Source organism: Chaetura pelagica, unplaced genomic scaffold (assembly GCF_000747805.2).
Source record: "Chaetura pelagica isolate M959 unplaced genomic scaffold, ChaPel_1.0 scaffold246, whole genome shotgun sequence".
NCBI lineage: Eukaryota > Metazoa > Chordata > Aves > Apodiformes > Apodidae > Chaetura > Chaetura pelagica.
This window is the reverse complement of record NW_009953647.1, coordinates 1,519,911-1,542,210: the sequence shown is the minus strand read 5'-3', so window position 1 is coordinate 1,542,210 and position 22,300 is coordinate 1,519,911. Positions and strand designations below refer to the sequence as shown.

The window sequence follows — 22,300 nt, the reverse complement described above, 5'->3', positions numbered from 1 at the left end:
AGTAGTGTGCTGAGAGACTAAACAATTTAAGGAAAAACAAATGTTTGAGGGCCAATAGCTCCATTTAAATGCGTGTAGCATGTGCAACAACTATTTGTTAAGCATTGCATTTATAGGAAATCAATGCTGGTAACTTAGAAAAAATCATTATGCTTATTTTAGAAGAAAATGGGATATATTCCAGTGAGTACTTTCCATTATGTGATAGCCGAACTTGGGAGGATATCCCTTCTTGTTGAGTACTTTATTTTCATATACACTACAATTTTGACAGCAATTATTCAGTATCACAATGTTTTTAAGAACTTAAATGAAAAGCAAAATTGGCTTTGTGTGAGCTGCATGATGTTTCATAGGTTTCTGCTGCACAACAGCCATTAGCCATTTTTTTTAAATTGGTGATCACTTGTCTGGTTTTAACTTTATGTAAAGTCTCTCTTACACTTATTATGTGTCTCTCCTGATCATATAAATACATAGAAACAGAAATTTTGGAGAACATGAATACTATAAATTTCAGTGGTCAAAAAGTCTGTAACTCTTGCCAGTAGATTTTTATTTTTTTTTCTTCTTGGGAGCTACTGGCCTCCTCTGTGTGTAAACTTATGAAGCATGTAGTTATGAGGAGTGAGAATCTCTAGTCCTTTGATTTCTTTTTTTCCTTTGGAGCTGCTGCTGAGTCACTCACTGTTACCGACGCAGATAATTTTCACCGTCGTCAGCAACAGTGTGTGTATATAGAACGAGTCACAATCTTGTCTGTCTTGCTGAGCATCATCAGCAGGGCCACCTTATTCCACTTCTGATTATTTAGCTTTAGCATTAATGTGAAGCAGAAATAATGCCACCTGATGGGGCAGCTGACACAGTGAAACATTTTTACCTTTTTTACTTTCCTTTTATATGCAGGAAATTATGAAAAGCAGAAACAAATGTGAACACAGGTTATTAGGGTCTGTATTAATGCCACTTTTTGCTGAAAAATGTGTTACATGGAAAAAAAATATCTGAAGTAACAAAGGCTTTATAGCTGGGACTCCAAAGTTCAAATTGGAAACTGTTGTTGTGCCTTCTGGGAGGGATCATTCACACACTGTATCCACTCCAGCGTGAGAGGCTTCCCTGGTCACTGCTGTGTGAGAGAGAAGTCTTTGTCCAGGAGGCACTTGTGGTAAACTCTATCTGGAGTTCTGCCACTTAACCTCACCCAAACAGCAACGTCAGGAGTCATCAGTCACGTCAGTATTGCTGTGGAGGACATGTTTTTCCCTAATCAATAAATCAATACTATGTATGATCTGATTCTAGTTGGCAATTGTGTGGGATGGAAGCATTTAATCACTCCAGTGTGACATACAAACAAAAGTTCTAGCTACTGTTGGCTTCCACCAAGGCTGGTGGCAGCTGAGGACTTGTAGGAGGAACTTGGCCATGTCCCTTATCTTAATACAAGTTTATTCAACTTTTGCCAATAATCTGATTTTTTTTTTTAAAGGATTGACCCAAAATATTGGGCTTGCAACTTCTTTGCAGGCCCAAATCTGGACTTTCTCTAGGGTTTAGTTAGGCCTATGCCTATTTTATATAAGAAGTTCCCACTGACATATACTCTCCTTCCACTAGAGAAATGCCGGTTTGCACTTCATGTACTCTAAATGAACTGGCTGTATGAAGGTGGTCAGCTGAGGCAGTTGAGATGTTGCACTGTTTTGCATGATCTTGCAAAGAGAAGTTGCTCTTTGAATTTTGACATAGTTCTTTCCTACTCCACTGCATGTAATGCAGAGCATAAGATTCTTAGCATTACTTAGAACTGTTCCCATTTTCTTCTGCTCTGAATATCTTGCACAGCCAGCAAGTATTTGGACTCATTCTCCTAAACATGGAAAATATGCAAGTTTTTAACCTGCTGTGCTCATTCTGGCTATCTTAAATTCCACTTATAAATATGTCTCCATGTAGCAGTGTTACCAGTTCTAGCCATATTCTTTTTTTATGCATCTATTCTTTATCTGTGAGTCATAGCTGAAGTATTAGTCCAAAATACATTTTTGTAGCATGCATGAATTTAAAACAAAAGAGCCCATAAAACCATCCATTGCATATCTCATGGGGGGAGAACAGAAGTGTTAATAATTCTCCCTCTTTGCTTCTTCAATTGTGAAAAGAAATTACAAGTTTAAGTCTGACACAAAGCTGAAGAAAACCACAAATCTTTTCCCTGAAAGTTCAGGGTGACCTGAATCAGGGATCAGAGCTAAATGTAAGCTAGACAATGTTGAGTAACTTGTGAAGTGTATGAAATTAATGTTGATATTTGTCCAGCAAGATTCTCGAAGTCAATAGAAATTGGCATTAAACTTGCTTTTGTGTAGAGATGATTCTTCATAAAAGAGTGTAACTTTTTATCAAGAATGAGACAGTCTGTCAAGAAAACCCAAAAAAACCTTGACCTGAAACATGTTTCTCTTTTTCTTTGGCTTTCAAAAGATGCTAAATTCATAGCAAAGTTTGCATGGCACAGTGGGTAAGTTTGTACAGATCTGCCTGAAATAAAAACCGTAGTTTTATATGTTATTTATTTAAACTCTTTGTTTTTTTCAGGTTTTGGTTTAACTGGCACACACTTCTCATACAACCAATTACTCCATCGTACTAAAATGCAGAACAAGACTCATGTCCCAGTGCAGCCTTCTAAACCTGTGAAATGATTACATTTACCTTTAGTTGTGTTTTCCTTGTTTCCTGCCATCGATATCCAATTTTACATTATATGAGAGTCTTACCCAGTAGATTTCCTACAGGATATTGAAACTTCCTAACTGCTATACTGCAACTTCTGCTGCTCAGGCTCCCCACACAGGCTCCCACACAGTAGGACTGCCAGTGGCCATTTTCTGTTTCCTACTTTTGTGGAATTTTCTGAACTACACTGTGTGGTTTCTGTATTACTTCCTCTACACTTGCCTATTGCCTATTGATTTAATTAATATTTACTCATCTCACCCTTTGCCTAAAAGCAATCTTTTAAAACTACACAATATTCTGTATTTAAGGTAAAGTTTTGCAGCCGAATTCTGGCATATGGTTATTGCTTATCACCTTATTTTAGACTATTTTTTCTAATGCCCTCTGTTTTGGGTGTGCTCATGTTGCAAATGTTAGTCTTTTATTCACTGAAATACAAGGGAAGGCATTTGTGGCTTTTTTTTTTAAACCTGGAGAAGCTTATGTAGGCTGCCTGCTATACAGAATGCTCAAGAAACATTAAATGAAATAACATTAATTTATTTCAGGTACTTATACCTAAATTGAAAGTGTCAATCAGGGATATTTTTTTTCCCAGGCAGTTGCTGCACAAAGTCATATTTCTACAGGGAAATGTCATACTTAAGAACCACTTAAATTTAAATTAGAAGCTTTAAGCAACATCATTCCCCAGGGCTTGTTAATTACATATTTTTGCCAAGTACACATTTAGAGCTTTGTGATTCTCTTATTTTTATATTGGAAACATTTCTTAGTAGAAATTATTTTATCTTTTTCAGTGCTTCTTTGTGATGTCTTCTTCCCACTGAAGCATAGTCTATGCTTTGTTAGTCTAATGTTGCTTGTTTCTGCTGGCAATAGTCTTAGTCCTAAAATAAGATGGGAGTAGTACACAAAGCTACAACATGCTATTGAACAATTTGTCTAAGTTTTGAGCTGACTAATTATAAAGTGACTTTACCTTTATTAGTGTATTGTCTTCTACTATAAATAGTTTCCCATCTAAATCTTAACTACTTACTGGAACTTCACAGCATTCAGCTAACTAGGTTTGGACCATAGGAGCAGTTTCCCCCTAATACGTATAAATAACACGTATCCTTTTTGTTTGCTCATTCTATGTTTTGTTGCAACAAGAGTACAAGTTTTTTAGTGTAGGGTCTGTGCTTCCTGCAGGTCTAGTAATCAAACAAACTCACATGATTGCAACACTTTGAGAGAAGGAATTGCCTGACTGATAATAAATGAGTTTGTCCTGCAGTTTTTTACATCTGTAGAAGATACAAGCAGTACTGATCTGGAAGTGACTGTGGAACTGTTATTATACTTTTTATTGGAAAAATATCAGGAAAACTGCTTTGGTAGATCAAAGAATAAGTTCTCTGTTTTTCACAATACACCATACATTTTTATTTCCCAGCACAGTCACAGGTTTTGGTGCACAGCACCAGTTTCGGCGAGAAACCTCAATTATAATAGTTCTAATTAATTGCCTTCCGTAATGTCACTCAGCTTAGTTTATAGTAAGACCATTACATAAAGTATTCATATATAGATAGGGATAAAGTTGTTGATACAATAAAACAATTTCTAAAGCAAGTGCTTTTGCTATTCTGAGAATTTTATATGCTAAGAGAAAAATGTTTCACTGCTTATGCTATGCTTTTCTGGTGATATTTTGAAGTACAAAACCTCATACTTATAGAAACTCTTCTTGAATCATTTTCCTTTATTAAAATGCTTCATTTAGTAGTTGTATTTTTAGGGATTATATTTCAAATTTGTCAGCAGTTATGCTGCTTGGGATAGTGTCTGACTCCTTTCTTACACATACCATAGGCAAACTGTGGCTGTGGTTATCAGGAAAAGCTCAGTTGGACTCTGATGCACCACTGGTAGAGGCTGTTTGCTCTGAAATGATTATGCATTTCTACTGTTCAGATGTAATTACATAAAGCTGGTTTACTTCATTTAATATTGCATGTATTATCTGAGTTCTGTGAGTAATATTTTCTATCTCTTTATCGAAGTCTTTTATACGAAATTTCAAGTCCATGTTGAAAAAGAAAAAAGGCAAAAGTACCCTTGCACTAAACTCAAGTTTCATTTCCCCAAAGGCAGCATTATGAAGCAAGTACTTCTGATAGCCTGGGAGAGCCTTTATTTTCTGCTCTGACCCATTAGTGTAAGTCTTTTATGTGATGCTAACTGGTGAACTTGGCATTGTACACCACCAGAGTGATGCCAAAGCAGAACAGTCTTTAAACTTGTGTGAGGTCCCCTGTCATTTTTCTTGCAGCTTTTGCCTGGGTTGTGGCCTCATTTTAAATTGAGACTCAAGTTATTTATGTCTCACTTTTTCTTCTCTAGCTGTGTGTTTCAGAGCAGCTGTGCAATGGCACTGAAGTTGCTTTGTTCATGTCAGTGGTAAACTTATTTGTAGTGATGCTGGGGCTTTGGGAGTAAGCACTGGCTCAGTTATTTGTTATAAATTACTGTGTGTGTGGATGAAATCTTTCTAAGGGGCTTTCTGTCCTTTTCGGGGGGGGTGGTAAATTGTGAGTTGTGATCTCTGGAGACTTGCCTGTGTCTACATGGCAGAGACTGACTGTTGTTGGGAGGGAAAGGTTAGTTTTTCTTCTGCTTCATCTGACAGCCCAGCTGCATGAAGTGTGCAATTTTTCTTTCAATCTTAACTCTCTGCTTTGATTAATCTTTCTTTCTCTCTTACAATGCCTCCTAGTCAGAGCAGGTACTCTGTAATATTTGAACTTCCTTTGAAGCTTGAGCCTACAATAATATATTACACTGGTTTATTTTATTGCAGCTCACCCTACTGGTATACAGGTGTAGTGTAGAAGAATTTACTTCCATTTTCCAACAGTAATCATTCTGCTGGGGAGGAAATGTGTGGCATGAACACCTACAGCAGAAACTGATGTTTGAGCAGGGCAGCAGGAGAACCTGCCTGTAAGGAACTCAGCACAGGACCTGGCCTGTGCTTATGGAAACAGGGGGACAAATATCGTAAAGTGATTTATTTCACATGGCAGCTATCTAACTACATATTATATTGCTTTCTTCATACATTCATACAGGGCTTTGGAGGGTTTTGTTCTATTTTTGTAATGGCAATGGGCAGGAGAAGGTATCTATGTAATGTAATTGAGCTGATTATTCAAGTAATCAAAATAGCAAGATGATCCAACTTCTGTGCCTCCTCAAGAATAGTATTTCTAATGCCTGCATGTACATGCTGTTACATACTAAAAGCATTAGAGGGGGATATAGCCTTGACCTGAACTTGACAAGCTAAAAATGACTATAAAGAATCTTACCTGTAGACCTACTTAAATAAAAAACAAACAAAAAACCCCCAACAAACCCCCCAAAAAACCAAAACCCACCATATAAATAAATGTGAATCTTAAGAAAATTTCATAATGAAAATACTCTTTATGTTAATACTGTCCCCTAGTAATTTAACTAGTATTTAGTTATTTGATTTACATCTATTTTGTACAAACCTTGTATGTATATATATGTACATATGCAAGGTCTTTGAAAAACCTTAAATGTATCTTATTTTTCCAATAAATTTTATTGGCATTAAAGGATAGCTCATCTAAAATCTTAGTATTAACATGAATGATAGTGAAAAATTTGGGGCTATTTTCTATTGTCATGTGATGTCCATTATCAGGACACAGTGTATGAGATAATGTCTTTCTAAATTGAAATTGTGCTTTGAGTATCAGTAGCCAGTGACCATTCAAATATTTTTTTACATATTGCAGACACACAAAAAATACTGTCATATTGCTTAAAATGGAAATAAACTTTTTTTTTTCCCATGAACTTGTTTGTTCTATGAAGCTGAAGAAAATATATCAAAACCTCCTTTTGACTTGTACCATTGAAATATTATTCAGGAACAGAATTTGTTGCTTATTTGTTTGCAGTTTTGTGGAATCCTTGAACATGCTTTAAAACACCACTGGAAATATAATGAATATCTGAAGGCACTGCATGCCTTAGCATTGGTTGTTGACTTGCTGGCAAATCTGCCCTTGGATTACCTCAGAGGAACTGTAAAATCAAAGAAGCTGCCTGTCTGCTTATTCTCAACAGGACTTGAGGCTTGTTGCTATTTCATTAAACTTTTTGCAAGTATGATTTTACAAGGTGTTTCTCTGAGAAAACTGATTTCCACTACGGTTCTTCCATAGCTTGATACTCATAATTTTGCCTTTCTACCTTATTTTCCAGAATATTTAAAGTTCACAGGAGTGACAAGTTTTTAGTCATTAACCAGATATGTCACTGAAAAAGTGTGACTGAATCTCAATCACATGCTTCCTCTTATTACCTGGATACTCCACTAGATGTCATCTGGTATCACCCTGAAGGAGAAGGTGTAATTTCTGTGTGCAACAGATCAAACTGGTGTCTCGAGGGTGGATGTGGGTGCAGACTAGGGACACTCTCTTTAGTTTTGTTGTAATGAAAGGTCTCATCTAGCCTGAAAGAGACCACTTGCCCAGGTAGGTGAGGTATCCAGACGAGCAAGGAGCTGAAGCATATGTTGGATGGGCTGGTTAACACAGCTTCTGATATGGCCTTGGTCCTTTGAATTCCTTACGCTGCCATGGGTATGGGCACAGCACAACTTTATTGTTGTGAGGGCTTGAGCTGTGTAGCAATCACTTATTGCTTGGTTCATTCAGCAGTTGAGCTGGGCATGATTTTCAGACAGAAAATGATGAGGAAAATTGAAAAGCTGAAGTATCAAAAATGAGATAATAGCTATATCATATCACAGCTGCTGAATTTGTCAGTTGTTCTGGCCTGTTATTTTCCTAGGGGTTATCTGTCAATTGCCAGCTAGTTTGGACAACATGTGCTGACCATCTTGATTGCAACAATTTATTTTTTTCAGTGATAATGTTTCCAGATGAATACTTGCTCACAGTCTTGTGTTTTCTTTCTGTTTGCTTGTCTTCACTTACCTAGTAACATATTTGTTAATTCTCAAGTTGTCTTTTTTCTTGTTCTTATATTAATTTTTTCCTATTTGTTTCTCTCTTAACACTCTTCTGCTCAATAGACATCTCACCCACCTACACGTGTTTCACACTAGTGAACATGGAAGTACTGTCTGTTTCATTATCTGTACCCATTCTTTCCATCTACCTACATACTCTCTTGCTTGCACATTGCTGTCCTGTCTCTTGCACTACACCCACATGCTGGCATTCATGACTGTAGGAGCACTGTTTGCTGGGGCTTGCCTGGTACTCACATTCCTGATGCTGTGTTTTACAAGGGCATGTAAATAGGAGCACTGAGGATGTGTGTAGATGTCTAGGGCCAAGCACAGGAAAAGCAGTAAAATATTAAGAGGCCTTTGTTAACCTTGAGGAGAGCACAAAGTGGATACTCTGATCTTGGTGCTACCCATCCTCATTGCTGTTTGAGGTGTAGTATAGAAATGTATCAATGTTCTTGCTTTTCACCTAGTACAGCCATTGAAGTTTCCAGAGGACAGTCATATTTTTCTGACTGTGTCTTAATTGGTGGCTTTAAGGTCCTTTTGGGAACATTTTGGGAACACTTTTTCTTTATCATTGAAACTACCCTCAGGAAATGTTAGGTTCAGTGTGCAGCAAAGATGTGCTCACAGGGCAACAGGTAACTGTTCACAGGTTCAGCCCAACAACCAAGAAACTGTCTACAGCTGTGTGGATGATTAAGTGATTTCTGTTTCAGGATAGAAGTAGGCATGGCCTGAGAATACTCACTCACTCCAAGAATTTGAATAGTTTTTATATTTGAGGTGTGAGGTTTATTGATAAGGTTGAGCAAAACTTACATTGCAGCAGGTCTCTGCAGACACAATGATCATCTGCTGAATGAAAACAGACTGAAGCCTGGATAGCACTTCTGAAAACCTTACCTCATTTGTACCTTTCTCTTCCCTTTTTCTTCCTAAAAGCCATGATGTCATTGTGTGAGCCTGATACCCTGCAACCATCAGAGTAGAAAAGAAAATCATATGAGTGGGAGCTTGGACTAATTTTTACATTAATTTTCAACCCTTCCACTCCATCAGGCTTCAGAGAGGCAGGTACTATGTTAGGGACCAAACTGTAATCAGTAACATTACTGGCATCTTCAAAATGATTGCAGTTTTGTCCAAGTTAGTCAGAATAGTTGACCATGTTAGTCCAGGGCCTCCGATCCTCCAGGACATGAAGAGTTCCTGGTTGGAGTCTGAGCTTTGTTTGAACATCCTGTGTATTTTCACTGTTTCCTCAGACTGGCATGATCAAGCATGTTGCCTTACTCAGACTCCTGTCTGTTCAAATTCAGCTCAATAGCTAGTTTCTTCTCTCTAAGGCTGACTTCTTGACTGTCATGGTTGACTAAACCATTTGCTACAGTAAATATAGTACAAACTTCTTCCATAAGTGGTATGAAATTCATGGGTTATTCAGTTACTGCTATTATGCAAAGACTGTTTATTTTGTTTTATTTTTAAAGGTTGTCCTCTAGTAGAAGAAGCCCTCCAACCATAGTAACTTGGAAAAAAAACCACAACCCACAACCAAAACTGTCTTGTGACTCAAGTGATGTTGAGTTTGCAGGCAGTTTTACTGACGCTTTGGTACTTTGGCTCTATAACAAACTTTGAAGAGAAGCGTTGTTGATCTGCTCTGTTTCTTTCTGCACACAAGTCTAGAGGGTGCCTGGAAGGTTTACATTTCTACATTTTGTTTTACTCAGGCTATTTTAAATTTTATTAGTGAAAGGGATCACATGAAAGCTGGTCACTGAGCTACTTTATGTCTGCTTTAAGGCCATCTGGTGCTTAGGCTGATTGAGAAATTCAAGGGACATGCTCAGTAGAATTTAAGTGTTGATTATCTTTAGGATCTTTCAAGAGAGTACTTTCTGGGGCTCTTTTGAGAAATGAGAGTTAATGAGTTTATTCACAAAATAACCACACCAGTTCTTGGTTGATGTACATCTCCTTCGAGCCTGCATTGGAAAAAAAAAAAGGGGATAACTAACTCCTAACTCCTCTCTGACTCTGTTTTCTGAGCATCTAAGACAAATTTAAATCATCCAATGAATTTTAAGCAAGAACTTTTTTTGCAATTTCTGCCTGGGTTTAATGACTAAAGAGTTACTTACAAAAAGCTTCATTTATAGACATGGCACTCTCTGATACAATCAATCAACCCATGTCTCTGAATGAAAGATGAGAACATCTAATTTTTCCACCTATTATCTGTTTTTTGTTTTTCAAACTCATTTCACAACAATAAAGAAGGTGACATCTGGAAAGCCCATTACTTCAGAGTGTGGGCAGGGACAGATGGCGCTTACAGATCTAAGTTGGTGAACACTTTGGCTTTAATTTCCTTCCTGCTTCACTGTCCATAATGACAGAATTACTCTACTAAGTCTTTAATGGATGACCTTTCCAATACATAGGAGAGATGGACATTATATTATACCATATTTTTAGGTCTATTTGGGAAAATATTAAAAATAAGTATTTCAGGGGATAATATTGAGAAGGTTTTCCAGATAGAACCGGTTAAGGTTAGTCTTGCATGTTCATATCCAGGGTCTGCTGGATTCTAGAATCCTCCTATAAAGAACTTCTTTCTGCAGCAGAGAGAAGTTAATTTACTTCAAAAGGGTACCTGGAGGTAGTACAACAATTGGTTTCTACACTGAAACACTGACAAACAGTCAAAATACTTCCTTCAAGGATAGGGTAGAGTACTTTAAAAAAAAGTCTGAGTCACTACAGTCAAATCTTTAATTTTCTCCATGTACTGCATCCTGTTTTCCTATACTGATCTGTAGCTTATGGCCAATCTGATTCAACTGGTTTTCTTATGAGGCTGTGAATGTAACGGGAGATTTCTATTTTCCTATGATATATTTTTTCCAAAAAGAAAGCTAAATGTAATTTAAAAAAAATAAAATCAAACAAGCTGTTTGACATACATATTAAATACTTTAAGTATTGGTTTACAGTCAGGGCTTGACCTGGAAAGTTTTAGCAGTTAACTGATATTATCTCAGTCCAGCTTCTGTTGAAAAAGGACTGTTTCCCCAGTTGCCCAGTAATTTATTTACAAAATCATAAATAGAACTTGTGTTCAAGTTTCTCCTCTGATCGTGGGAAGTTTCCAGGGAGGCATGCCTTCCATACGAATGTGTAACACCTCCTATTTTGGAGGAGTCTGCCATGCTGGGCTGGGCACAGCCCACAGCTGTGAAACCTGCCTGCGATGCTGAGGCTGTTTGTGTGCATGGGGGGGAAGTAGGTGGTAAGTAGGAAATCACAAATTAACTTGATATGGTGCATGCACCTTGTAAATGAACCAAGAGGTACAGAAAAGTCCTTCACCTTATTGATCTGTATATTCTGCTGTTTCTCTGAGTCTAAAGAACCTCCATTTAGGTAATATTTTAAAAAATAATAATACATTGCATACAGTATGGTATGCTGCATTTTGAAAAAAAAATATTGAGAAATAGAAAAAATCTCTGGATTATTTAAAAATATGTAACTATTGTTAAGTGTCTTTAAAATACTACAATTTTTTTTCAATTGTACCATTGAAATGTTACTTAGTGTTTCTTTCTTTTGTACAGTGGCTAACACAGATGGCACTTTTAAGTTGCCATAAAATGTTTCCAGGTCTCTTGAACCTTGTTTAAATGACTGGCTTTGTATAGTACTGGTATAGCAACAGGATTACGACAGCATCCCAGACACAGCTCTGAATTTCTGCTAGGCTGTTTGTTGCTTGGTGAAACATCATGTTGCCAGGGACAATGGAGTGGGCTGGAATATCTCTGGAATTAAAAAACCTGGGTGATTGACCTTTGTAGTCGTTTTCATGTTCCTACTGCAAATCAGATGAAAGACTTGGAAAGGTATCAAAGTTGGGTTGTAAGGAGCAGAATAGTTTCTTTTTGAGGCAACACCACTTTCCATTCCCACACTGCACCAAATCACAAACCAGGAAGCAGTGCTTGTCAAGTAAGAGTGAAAAGTCCCTTCATTTTCCCTCCTCAGATGTTCTGGTCTTTACTAGCTGTGCATAACACAAGTGGTTGGTGTGCTCCCCAAGAGCTGTTAGTTTATTCTGTGCATAGGTATAGCTTCTTTTTAGAGGGCTCTGATGAGCATGTTATAGTGTTCCGTTCTCCCCCTCTCCCATTAGGGTGTACTGGTCTTAAAAACAGGAAAATATGATTTTTCAGAGGCTTCCAGCTACAATAATAGGTGGCGGAAGCTGGCAGCAAGTATGACTTAGCTATGTTCCTTGCAGCAGAGTTTTGCTTCTAATACTGAAGATGGGGACCTCCAAGGAAGGAGAAGATGTCCCCAAAGGGTGGCAGTATGAACCCAGTCTGCTCTCTCTGTGAGATGTCTGTTGGTTTGCAGCTTCTCCATTTGCTATAGAATAATGGAGTGTGCCCGACTAACCTCACATTATATTGGAAAATGGAAAATCTGCAAGGGTGACATATAAACTTGTCTTGCCACTTGTGTGATAACAGCGTCTTATGATGGTAACTCATCAAGATCAGGGCATGTTTTAATTTATTTCCATTGCAAACTCTAACGTCACAAGATCTTAAACACTTCAAATTTGGTAGTGCCCCGTTTGTAGTTACGTAGTTCAAGGGTAACTGCAGCTGCTCTTTTACTTCAGTTCTCATAATTGCCCACTGTGGTATAGGCTACTTGTGACATTGCATATTTTACATAGTAAATTCAATGCAACATATCCAGTGAAATGAAATGACTTAATATGAATATTGGTGTTGTAAATTAGAGTCTGGATCTTGCCAAGATCAGATTGAGTAGTACTAGTATTAATATAACTGCTAGCGAGTCTCAGCAGTTGCTGCCTCACTATGTAAGCAAGCGTGGGGTGATCTGTGCTCAAAACATCAGTATCAAAGCAGATTGAATGAGAGGTCATTGATTAAACGGCTTCTATATTTGATGTTTGACTCTGGTGCTGGTAGATGGAGGAAACAGTGGCATAGTGTGACAAGAAAAACATGTTTCAATGCTTCAGTAAATACAATAGAAAGATCACTTAACATAAGATGTAAAATGACCATAAAATTTTATTTTTAGGTAGATTTGATTCAAGAGTTGCCTGTTATTTTGCAATAAATTAAACAAAAGATGCTACATATCTGCCTGTTGAGTACAAACTTAGAAAAAGTACAGCTTATGTTATTCTTATATATAATTTAAAATATATCTATTTTAAGACATACCAGTTAATATATTTTCATAGCACAATAGTATAATGGAGCTGCACTCATGCATATTAGCATTTCACAGATAAAAAATAGCCTTTGATCAGTCTCGTCTGAACACTTTGTTATGCACAAAATTGTCACTCATCTTTTTTCTTCTGAACTTGACAAACTTTTCTCAGCATTTGGCTTGCTAGTCTTGCACTTCCTAATAATCAGCAGTTCTGTGACTTGGTTCAATGTTCACAGTGTAGTTCAAACAATAAATATTATCCATATCCTGTCTTGACTTCATGGTGTACTGGAGGAGAGGATTTTCTTCATCTACTGCTCTCACTCTTGTAATAGTCTTCCCAAGTTTTATCCTGTGTTCTCTTGGCTGTGGAACTGTTTGTATCCCCCTTGTATTCCTCCACCCAAGGCAGGGGTCCTCCTTGCCAAGATCCAACCACCCTGAAGCATCTCTCCACAGGATATTTGACAGTCTTCTTTGCTCTTCACTGATTCACACAGTTCACTTTGAAGTGTTGGTTTGTAGCTGGTTTAAAAGGTTCAGGTAGGCTTTAGACTTCAAAAATCTAGGGTATGAATCCCTTTCCATGAGGATGTACACAGTTCTCTGGACTTCATCAAAACTTGTACGAGTTGGGTCTTGAGCTTTTTTGGCTGTTTCTTCCCTAATCTGATGGTCAATATTGATCTGGAAAGTGAAAACCAATTACCATTGACATCTCAGAAGTGTATTCTCTTTCTATATCACTTTCGTTAATAAATTTGTAGCCTCAGAACTCAGTGTTGATATTTCCATATCAGAACAAAATGACTGAGGGAGTTCTAACTCTTATATCCCAGTCATGCACTAAAAATCATTGTGCTCTATTGAAATACAGTTTCCTACAGAGTCAGAAGTAATACAAACACAACAAGAGAGTAAGTAGAGGAATGTGTCCAACTAAACCTCCAATTAAAACTATAGGAGAAATCTTGTATAGGACAAGAGCCTCTAGTTTGAAATGTAATCAGCATATGCAACTTCTGATTTTTGAATGTCCACATATTTTAAATGCCAAAAAATAATTCACATCTGCCTTACTAGCAAAGATATGTAAGTATCTGACTCCAAGCACCAGCAGTAATTCAAATGGAGCTGACTCAGAGAAACATCACCATGTGCTGAGCTGCTGGTGCTTCTGCTGAGCTTCTGCTACAGCTGGTCCCAAGTACTGGTCTGTCTCATGTGACTCTACTTGTAAGATCTGATAATCTCACAGCTGGAGACAGAAGTGATGCAAGTACACTCATACAAAGATGTGGCTGTGTCTTGTTCCTGTATAACTGAATGAATGTATGAGCACCTCTATGAAGCTAGGCTGTCTTCTGATTCTACAGAATCCCTGTATTGTAACATGAGACAAATTAACTTTGTACATACCTGTTTAATAGCATCTGACTGAACAAACTCCTCATAAATCCTCTCTGCTTTGCACTGTAAGTGATCAGACTTGGATTTCTTGTAATCCTCACAGGCCAACCAGAATTCAATGTTTTCCTCACTGAACTCTGACTTCAGAAACTCCCGAAAGACACCTTGACCACCTAGAGCCAACACAAATACATCATGATTTACAACATGACTTTTTAAGTGAGGGAGGATAAAACAAGTATCAGCTGTATTGGAATCTGTTATAAAATCTTTCCAAACCACACTGTTTTTCCCTTCTTTAACATACTACAGATACTTTAATATCAAGGGTGATGGGACTCTTCCTGATTTTGTTCATTGTTTTTCAATCTAGACCCTTGGTACCAAAATAGATGGTACATAAATAGATTTTACTTTATCCTAAATGGATTATCTTAGGGTACAAATGGAGAGAAAATTCTAGCTTCAATTGATGTATTAAGCAGGGACAGAAGGCTGAACAATAATCACTGAATTATTTGGAGTTGATTTACTATACTAGGAGTAGGAAGTAGAAGGAAAAAAACCTTGGAAGCAAAACTGAGCACAGTAGCCGTGTTACACTAAAGCTGTAAATAGCTGAAATGTAACTGGCCAGTCTGCTAGTGTTTGCAGAATGATACAACTTTACTTAGTTGGCAAGATTAGATAAAATTTTGTCCTCAGAATAAGAAGAAAGTCATAATGAAGTAATAGACCTACTTTGGCTGGCCAAGAGCTTTTCCAAAGACTGGGACCACTGTATAACTTCTTCTGCAGAAAGTCTAAAATGACAAGAAAATCAAAAGACTTAACAAGGATGTATGTGGGCTTATTTGTAAGTTTAAAGGAGACAAATTTTATGATCCATTCTATTTTAGGAATACTTATTAACCTTATGGCTTTCTCATAATGAGACCCTGGAAGTGAGCTGACATTGAGAGAAATAACCAGAGGTGGAAAAATAATCAACTATGATGTTGTCCTGAATTCTTTTCTCAGACAGATGAGCTTTTATTGTAACTATGAAGAAATAATTTTGTATCTGTACTTCTATTTCCATATTCCTGATCCTTTAAGAATGGTAATACCTGTGCATCCCACTTCAGTGGGAAGCATCATTTCTTGTAAACCTTTAGAGGATGGATACAATGTCCCTCTGAAGAAAACTGATTTCACTGAGGTTTCTTGTCCCTCACTCTTTGATGCAAACGCACAGACTTCACTAACAAAAAGCTCTGAAATCCATGAATAGCTTCTACTTTCTAATGTTCCCATCTTTTGTATTTTGGAAGTTCTAGGTATTATAGTAATTGACATTCTAGTAGTAGTTTAGAAAATAATAGTTTACTGTGTAGTAATCTAGCTATGCTTGGATTTTATAACAATGTGTTTCAGTACTTACATGACAGTTTTGGAGTTCGAGGTCTTGATCCCAGATTCAATATGTGGTACCATGCTCTTCAAATAACTTTTGAGATCTGCACCACTGAAATAAAAGAGAGGTCTTTTTAATCCATTAGAAAAGCAGATGCATTTAAGTTCTATGTAAATTTCTTAAAACTTTAAACAGAAGCTTCTCCATCCTGTGACAGGTAACTTGCACATCCAAGAAACTTCTTCTAAAAACTAAAAGGCTCCCCGTGTATCCAAAAGGTACTTAAGGTTACTTAAAGTAATCCATTCATTGTCATACATCAGATCAAGCCACTTTAAACTATGTTATAGACCTGGGCTTCGAGTAGGCTTTGCAATCATTTAACCTAAAACCTGGTGCTCATTATTAATCTCCAAAATTCTAGTGTTATTTTCACTTCTAATATGTTAATGTTTATATTAAGATGTATATACTTACAAAGCCTTCTGCTTCTTTTTATGGATTTTGCCTTCTGCATGCTTGCAGTCTTCTTTCCCATTTAATTCAGTCATGTTGTTGTGGGGGAAAAAAAATCCGAGCATTTTACATAAGTTTAATGCAAAGCAACTTCTGTGATAATCCTCCAGGCACCAAATGTCAGTTCACTGACTGCTCCTGCCTTTTATTGACGCAGGCAGCCCTGCTAGTTGGTGTGAACAGATCTGTTTATCATATATTCTCTCCACAAACTGTGGAAGTTCCCCTTTTGCAGTGCACAGTGACGTGAGTCCTTTGAGAAAGAAAACAGACAGCGGCGTCTCGTGGTTGAGGTTAAACCGGATGAGACTGAGTTACTTTGGGTTTGGTTTGTGTGTCTCTGTATGTCTTCCTTACCAAAAAAAACACCCAACAAACCCCTCTAGAACTTTGAATTCTTGTCTCTTCCTGATAGGTACTTTCAAATCAGAAGTACTTGCTTTGATCAAATGGGCTGCAAATAGTGCAGTTTTATCCTGACCAAATTCACCTGCTGCATGTCTGTGTTCTGACATCTTATACGATGGGCTCAGTGCAATATTAGGAAAAAGTACTGTAATACATGCCCAGTATTAAGGCTCCATATGTTGCAAGCTATTTGCAAGTCACCCATTGCTTTTCAGATTAGAATACTGTGTTAGAGAAATCTTATTTGTTTAGACACATGTGCTGGGAACATGATTAAAAGTGGTTTTCATGGGAATGGGTTTTGAAGCAGCAAAAAAACTTGTTTAATTTGGTCTATATTTTCAAAATTTAATTATTTGGAAGCATACTGTCATATTTCAGCAATGCCTCTGTAATTTTAAGTTTGCTCTTCACTGTGTGAAGCATGTGTGAAGATTAAGTTAGAGCTCCTGTTTGTAAAGATAATGTGAACATTAAATTGTGTCTGAGGGATGCATGCATTCTTTGTATACAGTTGAGCTGTACTGCAAGAAGAAATCATGGATACAAGGCAAGATGAATTATTACTCTCTGGGTTGATAATTCAGAGGTTTAAGTACTTAATCTAGTCCCTGGACATCCCAATTTCTGCTTGCTGCTTGTTTTTGTTGGGTTTTTTTTCTGGGAGGTTTCAAAGATTTTATTTATTGAATAATGCATATAACTTGGATTTATTACATATAATTGACAAATGATTTGTACAGAGTTGCATATAGTTATAGTAACTGAGAACTTGCTCACATATATACAGTTTTGTAGTGGAGTGTGATACAAAGGACTCAAAGACTGTAAGCAACTTTATGATGTACATGCAAGGACAGACAGTCTGCATCACTGTGGCTTTAAACACGGGGCTGCTGATCCTCTGGATACAAGCAGTGACATAAATGTGTCTACATGGGCTGTACCACAGAACATGTTTATCTATATGCTATTAGGCAAACACTGACCTTCGTAAGGCACAGGTATTTACTCACTGTTCTTAACCTCTGAACAAGGCTAAAAAGGAAGGAAGAGATGTTATCAATACTGTGTTTATTTTCATCCTTAGCATGCTGGTTTTTGATGTTTAGCCCCTCAGTGTCTTGTGTATTTCTTTGGTTAGTGGCTGTCCTCAGTGAATTTATAACAGTCTTAGGATACTAATGTTATGTCCTGGGCCTCTAAGCTGAAGTCTGAGAGTACTATGCAGACTTCCAAATTGGTAAGCCCCAGTGTCTGGACTACTGCTGCTGCTTTATCCCTGTGCAAAGGAAATAAGTTTTTTTGAATATCTGATTTTGAGAAGGAATAACCAGTGTGTATCTAGGAGGAAGTGTGGCACCTAAACTCCTGGATTTGGGTCATAGAAAGTGTGAAGATAATGTAAAGCAGCAAAATCCTCACATTCACCTGTAAGCCTTGCTCAAACTCTGCAAAGCCAAAGGCTACTGCATTCAGTAAGCAGATATCTCAACATGGAAGTTGCATTATTCACCTTTTTTCCACTGTGGATGGACATTTATTTCTTCCTCTGAGTAACTCTGATCTTGAAGGCACTCTCTTTTCTCAGGAATAGCTCTGATTTACTCATTCTGTGCAAGCCTACACAATTTTAGGATTTTGTTTAAGCCCAAGGAGAGTTACCTAACTTTAAGAACAGGAAAAGTGTCTACAAGACTTAAGGTGAGAGGGAAAAGAGAAACTATAATATTAGTAGGACTGACAAGAATTTTTTATTACTTGAATTATGTTCTGCTTCTGCAGACCACAGGAAACCTGGAGAACATCTGCATGGAATTCCCTAAATTAAAAAGATTTCTTAACTTTTGATGTAGTTGATAATACTGCTTTGAGCAGGAGTTGGACTAGATCCCACAGAGCGACTACATGTTGAACTCCTCCAGCTTGCATAAATACTGTTCTGAATACCCTGACTTTTGCCTGTCAAGAGTGCTATTTACTCTTAACATAACTCTATAATACTTCAACATCTTATATGTTGGTCTATGTTTACTATCTTTGTTTCCTGTTGACAAAGGCATAGTATGGGCTCTGATGGGATTTAGCATAATACCATGAGTTATACTTCTGCCCTGACCCAATGGAAAGATTTTTCATATCTTTAGTCCTAATTCGCTGTTTTTCAGTTTCATCATGAGGTGTTTGGTAATAGACCTGTCTCACCTCCCACCATGTTAATCTGCGTGTATACTATTATATACTACTATATACTACTTTATACTACTCTAATAGATATGGTATAATATTATATAATACTATTATATACTCTATTTCATGTGAAGCATGATGGCTGATTGCTTCTTGAAATACTTTGCTTAATAGTCTTCCTTTTTTCTATCATTATCACTACAGGAAACATCAGAAAGTATTTTTTGAGCTTTACCATTTTGAAGATTACTAGAATAACCCCATCAACTCATAGAGAACCCTCTTTGTTCCAAGACTGGCACTGCCTCATTTGGCTCTGTTTGATAAAAGGAGAGCTTTTTACAGCAACAGTAGCCCAGCTGGCTACCACCACCTGCTTTTTACTGCTTTCTAGATGTCTAGTAGGTTTATGATGAGTAATTCACCAAACGTAATGTGCACAGAAGAAACTTACAAATACTTGCTAGTATTCAACTTATTTCCACGCACTGTTTCCCAGTCTTTCAGGTGACAACTTAGTAGAGTTCAAGAGAAAAAAAATGAGACAATTTCCAAGATTACAACACTGGACAAGTTCAGTTAAAACAATGAGGATAAAAAGTCCCATGAACTTTAAGTCCCACTTGCTGGTGTAAATAATCTCAAGCTTCTCCTTCTCACTTCTGCTTTTTGTTTTCTTTTTGGTGTCTCTTGACTGACCTTACCCTAATTTGTTCTCCTGTTCAGCCCTGGCTATCTTTTTTTTAAGTTGTATTTTGGCTTAGGCAAGCTGTGTGTTTTCATGTAAGTCCAATTTTTAGCTTTACTGAACCTTGTTTTTCATCATATGCTTCTCTGGAGGGCCAAGCTCAAGTGCCCACTCAAGTAGTGCTGTCCCATTGCAGCATTTCCACTTACAGGTCATGTAGATGAGCTTTAACTTAACTAAGAAAACAAGTGACTTCTTTGAAATTCTTCTGTCTTTTACATGACTTGAGGAGACAGATTACTGATAATCAATCTCAAGCAAAAGAGGCATTTAAAGGAAATAGAAACTAGTTTCTATGTAAGAGGATATAGTGTTCATTTAAAAAAAAAAAAAAGGGGTGGAGGGGTATTTTTTTAATGGTAGAGATAATATTTTGTAACAAACATTTTCTCTAATATGTAGCCAGTCAAAGTGGCTACACCAACACCAAAGTGTTGGTATCCATTATGAATTTTTCTTTTGATCGAGTTTCTGCTAAAAGCAAAGGTTTTCTGGAATAAAATCCTGAAGTCACTGAGATTAAAACATTGCTACTGGCTTTAGTGTTCTCATTCTTGATGTCAGAGTGATTGGATTGAGAATTGGGGCTTTTTGAGAGAGGTTTCTTCAGTTTGAACTTTGAGATGTTCCAAATGTTAGTTTTATTCCTAATTACTTCAATGGTACTTTTATTTTGGCAACCAGTAAGGCATAATCAGGGCTGAATGGTATTAGGCTTCTCGATATACAAGAGGACATATATTTGAAAATTATATTAAGACTAATGCCAACTTAGAGGAAGGATTGCCACAAGTTAAACTAGGGGTGACAGTCTTCCACTTGAAAAAAAATCTTGTTGCATTAGGTCTGTAGGCAGCATAAAATGAGTAAAGGCTTTACGTAGCTCAGAGTTTCAGATCATGCATGAACAAAGCCAGAAACTTGAGCCTGGAGGACAAGTGACCAGAGCTTTCCTGAATTCTGTTCTAGCTCTTTCACTTCCTCAATATAAAATGGCTTCATGGAAACACTCCTGCAAATTGCCAATTGTGTCCAAAATTGCTTTGTCTCCTTCTGAAGAATGTGCAGAATACTTCTAGGGGAATTTTTCTTAGGGGTTCCCCTAGCTTCTCTAGGGGACCTTGTGGAGTTTTTCTTTTTACAGTGAAGGGGAGACCTATCAAGAGCTCTTGACATCACTGTAGAGAGACTGCAACTGAAGTGTTCTCCATTCTTACAGATCATACAGAGATTAAAACATAGTCCATTCCCTGCATCCATTCTGGTATGCCCACTAGCTCTGCAAAGATATTGTCAGGTTTTTCCTCTCTTGGCCTCTAAATATTCCCATGGGTACTGAGCTCCTAGCTTGTTTGACTTTAGCCATGTTACTAACTACTCTGGCCACTTCATGTGGCTGTTGTGTGTCACCACTAGATATTGGAAGTCTCCCATTAAAATAAAGACACAAGGGATTCCTACAGCTACTATTTTCTCCATGACCTCTTCTCAACCTTTTATGATTTGTCTTTACATAAAAACAATAGCAATATTTTATTACAAATGTTGTTAGCTTTGACAATTGTGTTTATGCTATAGAGTCAGTACAAGGAATTATACAGATACATTTCCTCATCACGCTGAAGCACATTGAACTCTGGAACACAAATACCCATTAACTCTTTTTTTTCACATGCTTGTTTCTTAAACTCTAAGTTTATTAGTCTAATTATCAGAAATCAGGTATTTTTCATTCTGGGGCTTTCCATCTGAAATAAATTAACTGTTTTATTTCTGTGAAATCAGGGGACTTTTGGTTCTCAGGCATCCTGCCTGACACCTGGATTGAAAAAATGCAGTACAGTGAGTTTTGGGTGCTGGTGGTGATGCTTCCTGTATCTGATGTTCAGTAGTGCAGGAAATGTGTTCATCATGCACTATCTGGGAAACGCACACATTTCTGATTACATACATTTTTATGAAGTTGCACATTGATGCACTGAACCAGTGCATAGTTTCTTGTGTGTTAGTAAGCAAAAAAAGTGAGAATAGGGCCTGAGGTCGTTGGGTGTGAAACAGAGTTTGCTGAGTTTTCACTGTGAATGTGGAAATGTGACATGGGAGCACAAGTTCAACTTTTTGCAGGCTTCTGTTTCACCTGAATTGCAATGGAGAAAACTCGGGCAAATTTTATCTCTTGCTGTTCTAATAGATGGTAACATTCTGTATCCTTCGCTTTTAAAATAACAAATGCTTTGATTGAAGACAGACAGCAGAGTAAAACTCTTGGTTTCCCTTTTGAAAATGTTTTTAGGCACTTGAAAAATATTATCAGAGGATTAAGTGGACTTGTGCTGATACAACTTTTCAGTAGAACTAGTTTCATATGTCTATACTTGGTGTCATAAATTTCCTAGATGAATTATCACATCAGTGCAGGCTCAGATAGAGTTTTCACTTTGACTAAAAAAACCCTCACATGGATGGGCACATCCAAAGATGCCCTTGTTAGTGGAAGCCACTCAAGACACAAGAATGGTGTGTCCTGACACTTAGGAAA

At 37.3% G+C, this 22,300-nt stretch overlaps 2 protein-coding genes across 2 annotated transcripts in view; both read right to left on the bottom strand.

The window, feature by feature from the left end:
* RGS13 (regulator of G-protein signaling 13) overlaps window positions 1–1,872 on the bottom strand; it is a 5,887-nt gene extending 4,015 nt beyond the window's left edge. The window contains 1 exon segment of the mRNA XM_009999928.1: window positions 1,808–1,872. Within this exon segment, the coding sequence (XP_009998230.1) occupies window positions 1,808–1,872 (65 nt within the window).
* An 11,722-nt stretch (window positions 1,873–13,594) lies between these two features.
* On the bottom strand, window positions 13,595–16,609 carry RGS1 (regulator of G-protein signaling 1). The gene is made up of 5 exons (XM_009999892.1): window positions 16,377–16,609; window positions 15,927–16,010; window positions 15,245–15,306; window positions 14,513–14,676; window positions 13,595–13,780 (listed from the first exon to the last, which is right to left on the bottom strand). The coding sequence occupies exons 1-5, from the start codon at window positions 16,478–16,480 to the stop codon at window positions 13,595–13,597; spliced, it is 600 nt and encodes a 199-aa protein (XP_009998194.1). The 5' UTR covers window positions 16,481–16,609.
* Window positions 16,610–22,300: the final 5,691 nt, after the last annotated feature.

Excerpts from the sequence above, each read along its gene's own strand:
- RGS1 (XM_009999892.1), bottom strand. The coding sequence starts at position 16,480 with ATGCTCGGATTTTTTTTCCCCCACAACAACATGACTGAATTAAATGGG. Across the intron at positions 16,011-16,376 it reads AAAAAGAAGCAGAAGGCTTT|TGGTGCAGATCTCAAAAGTT; the intron begins GTAAGTATATAC and ends CTTTTATTTCAG. Across the intron at positions 13,781-14,512 it reads AGTCAGATGCTATTAAACAG|ATCAATATTGACCATCAGAT; the intron begins GTATGTACAAAG and ends TTCACTTTCCAG.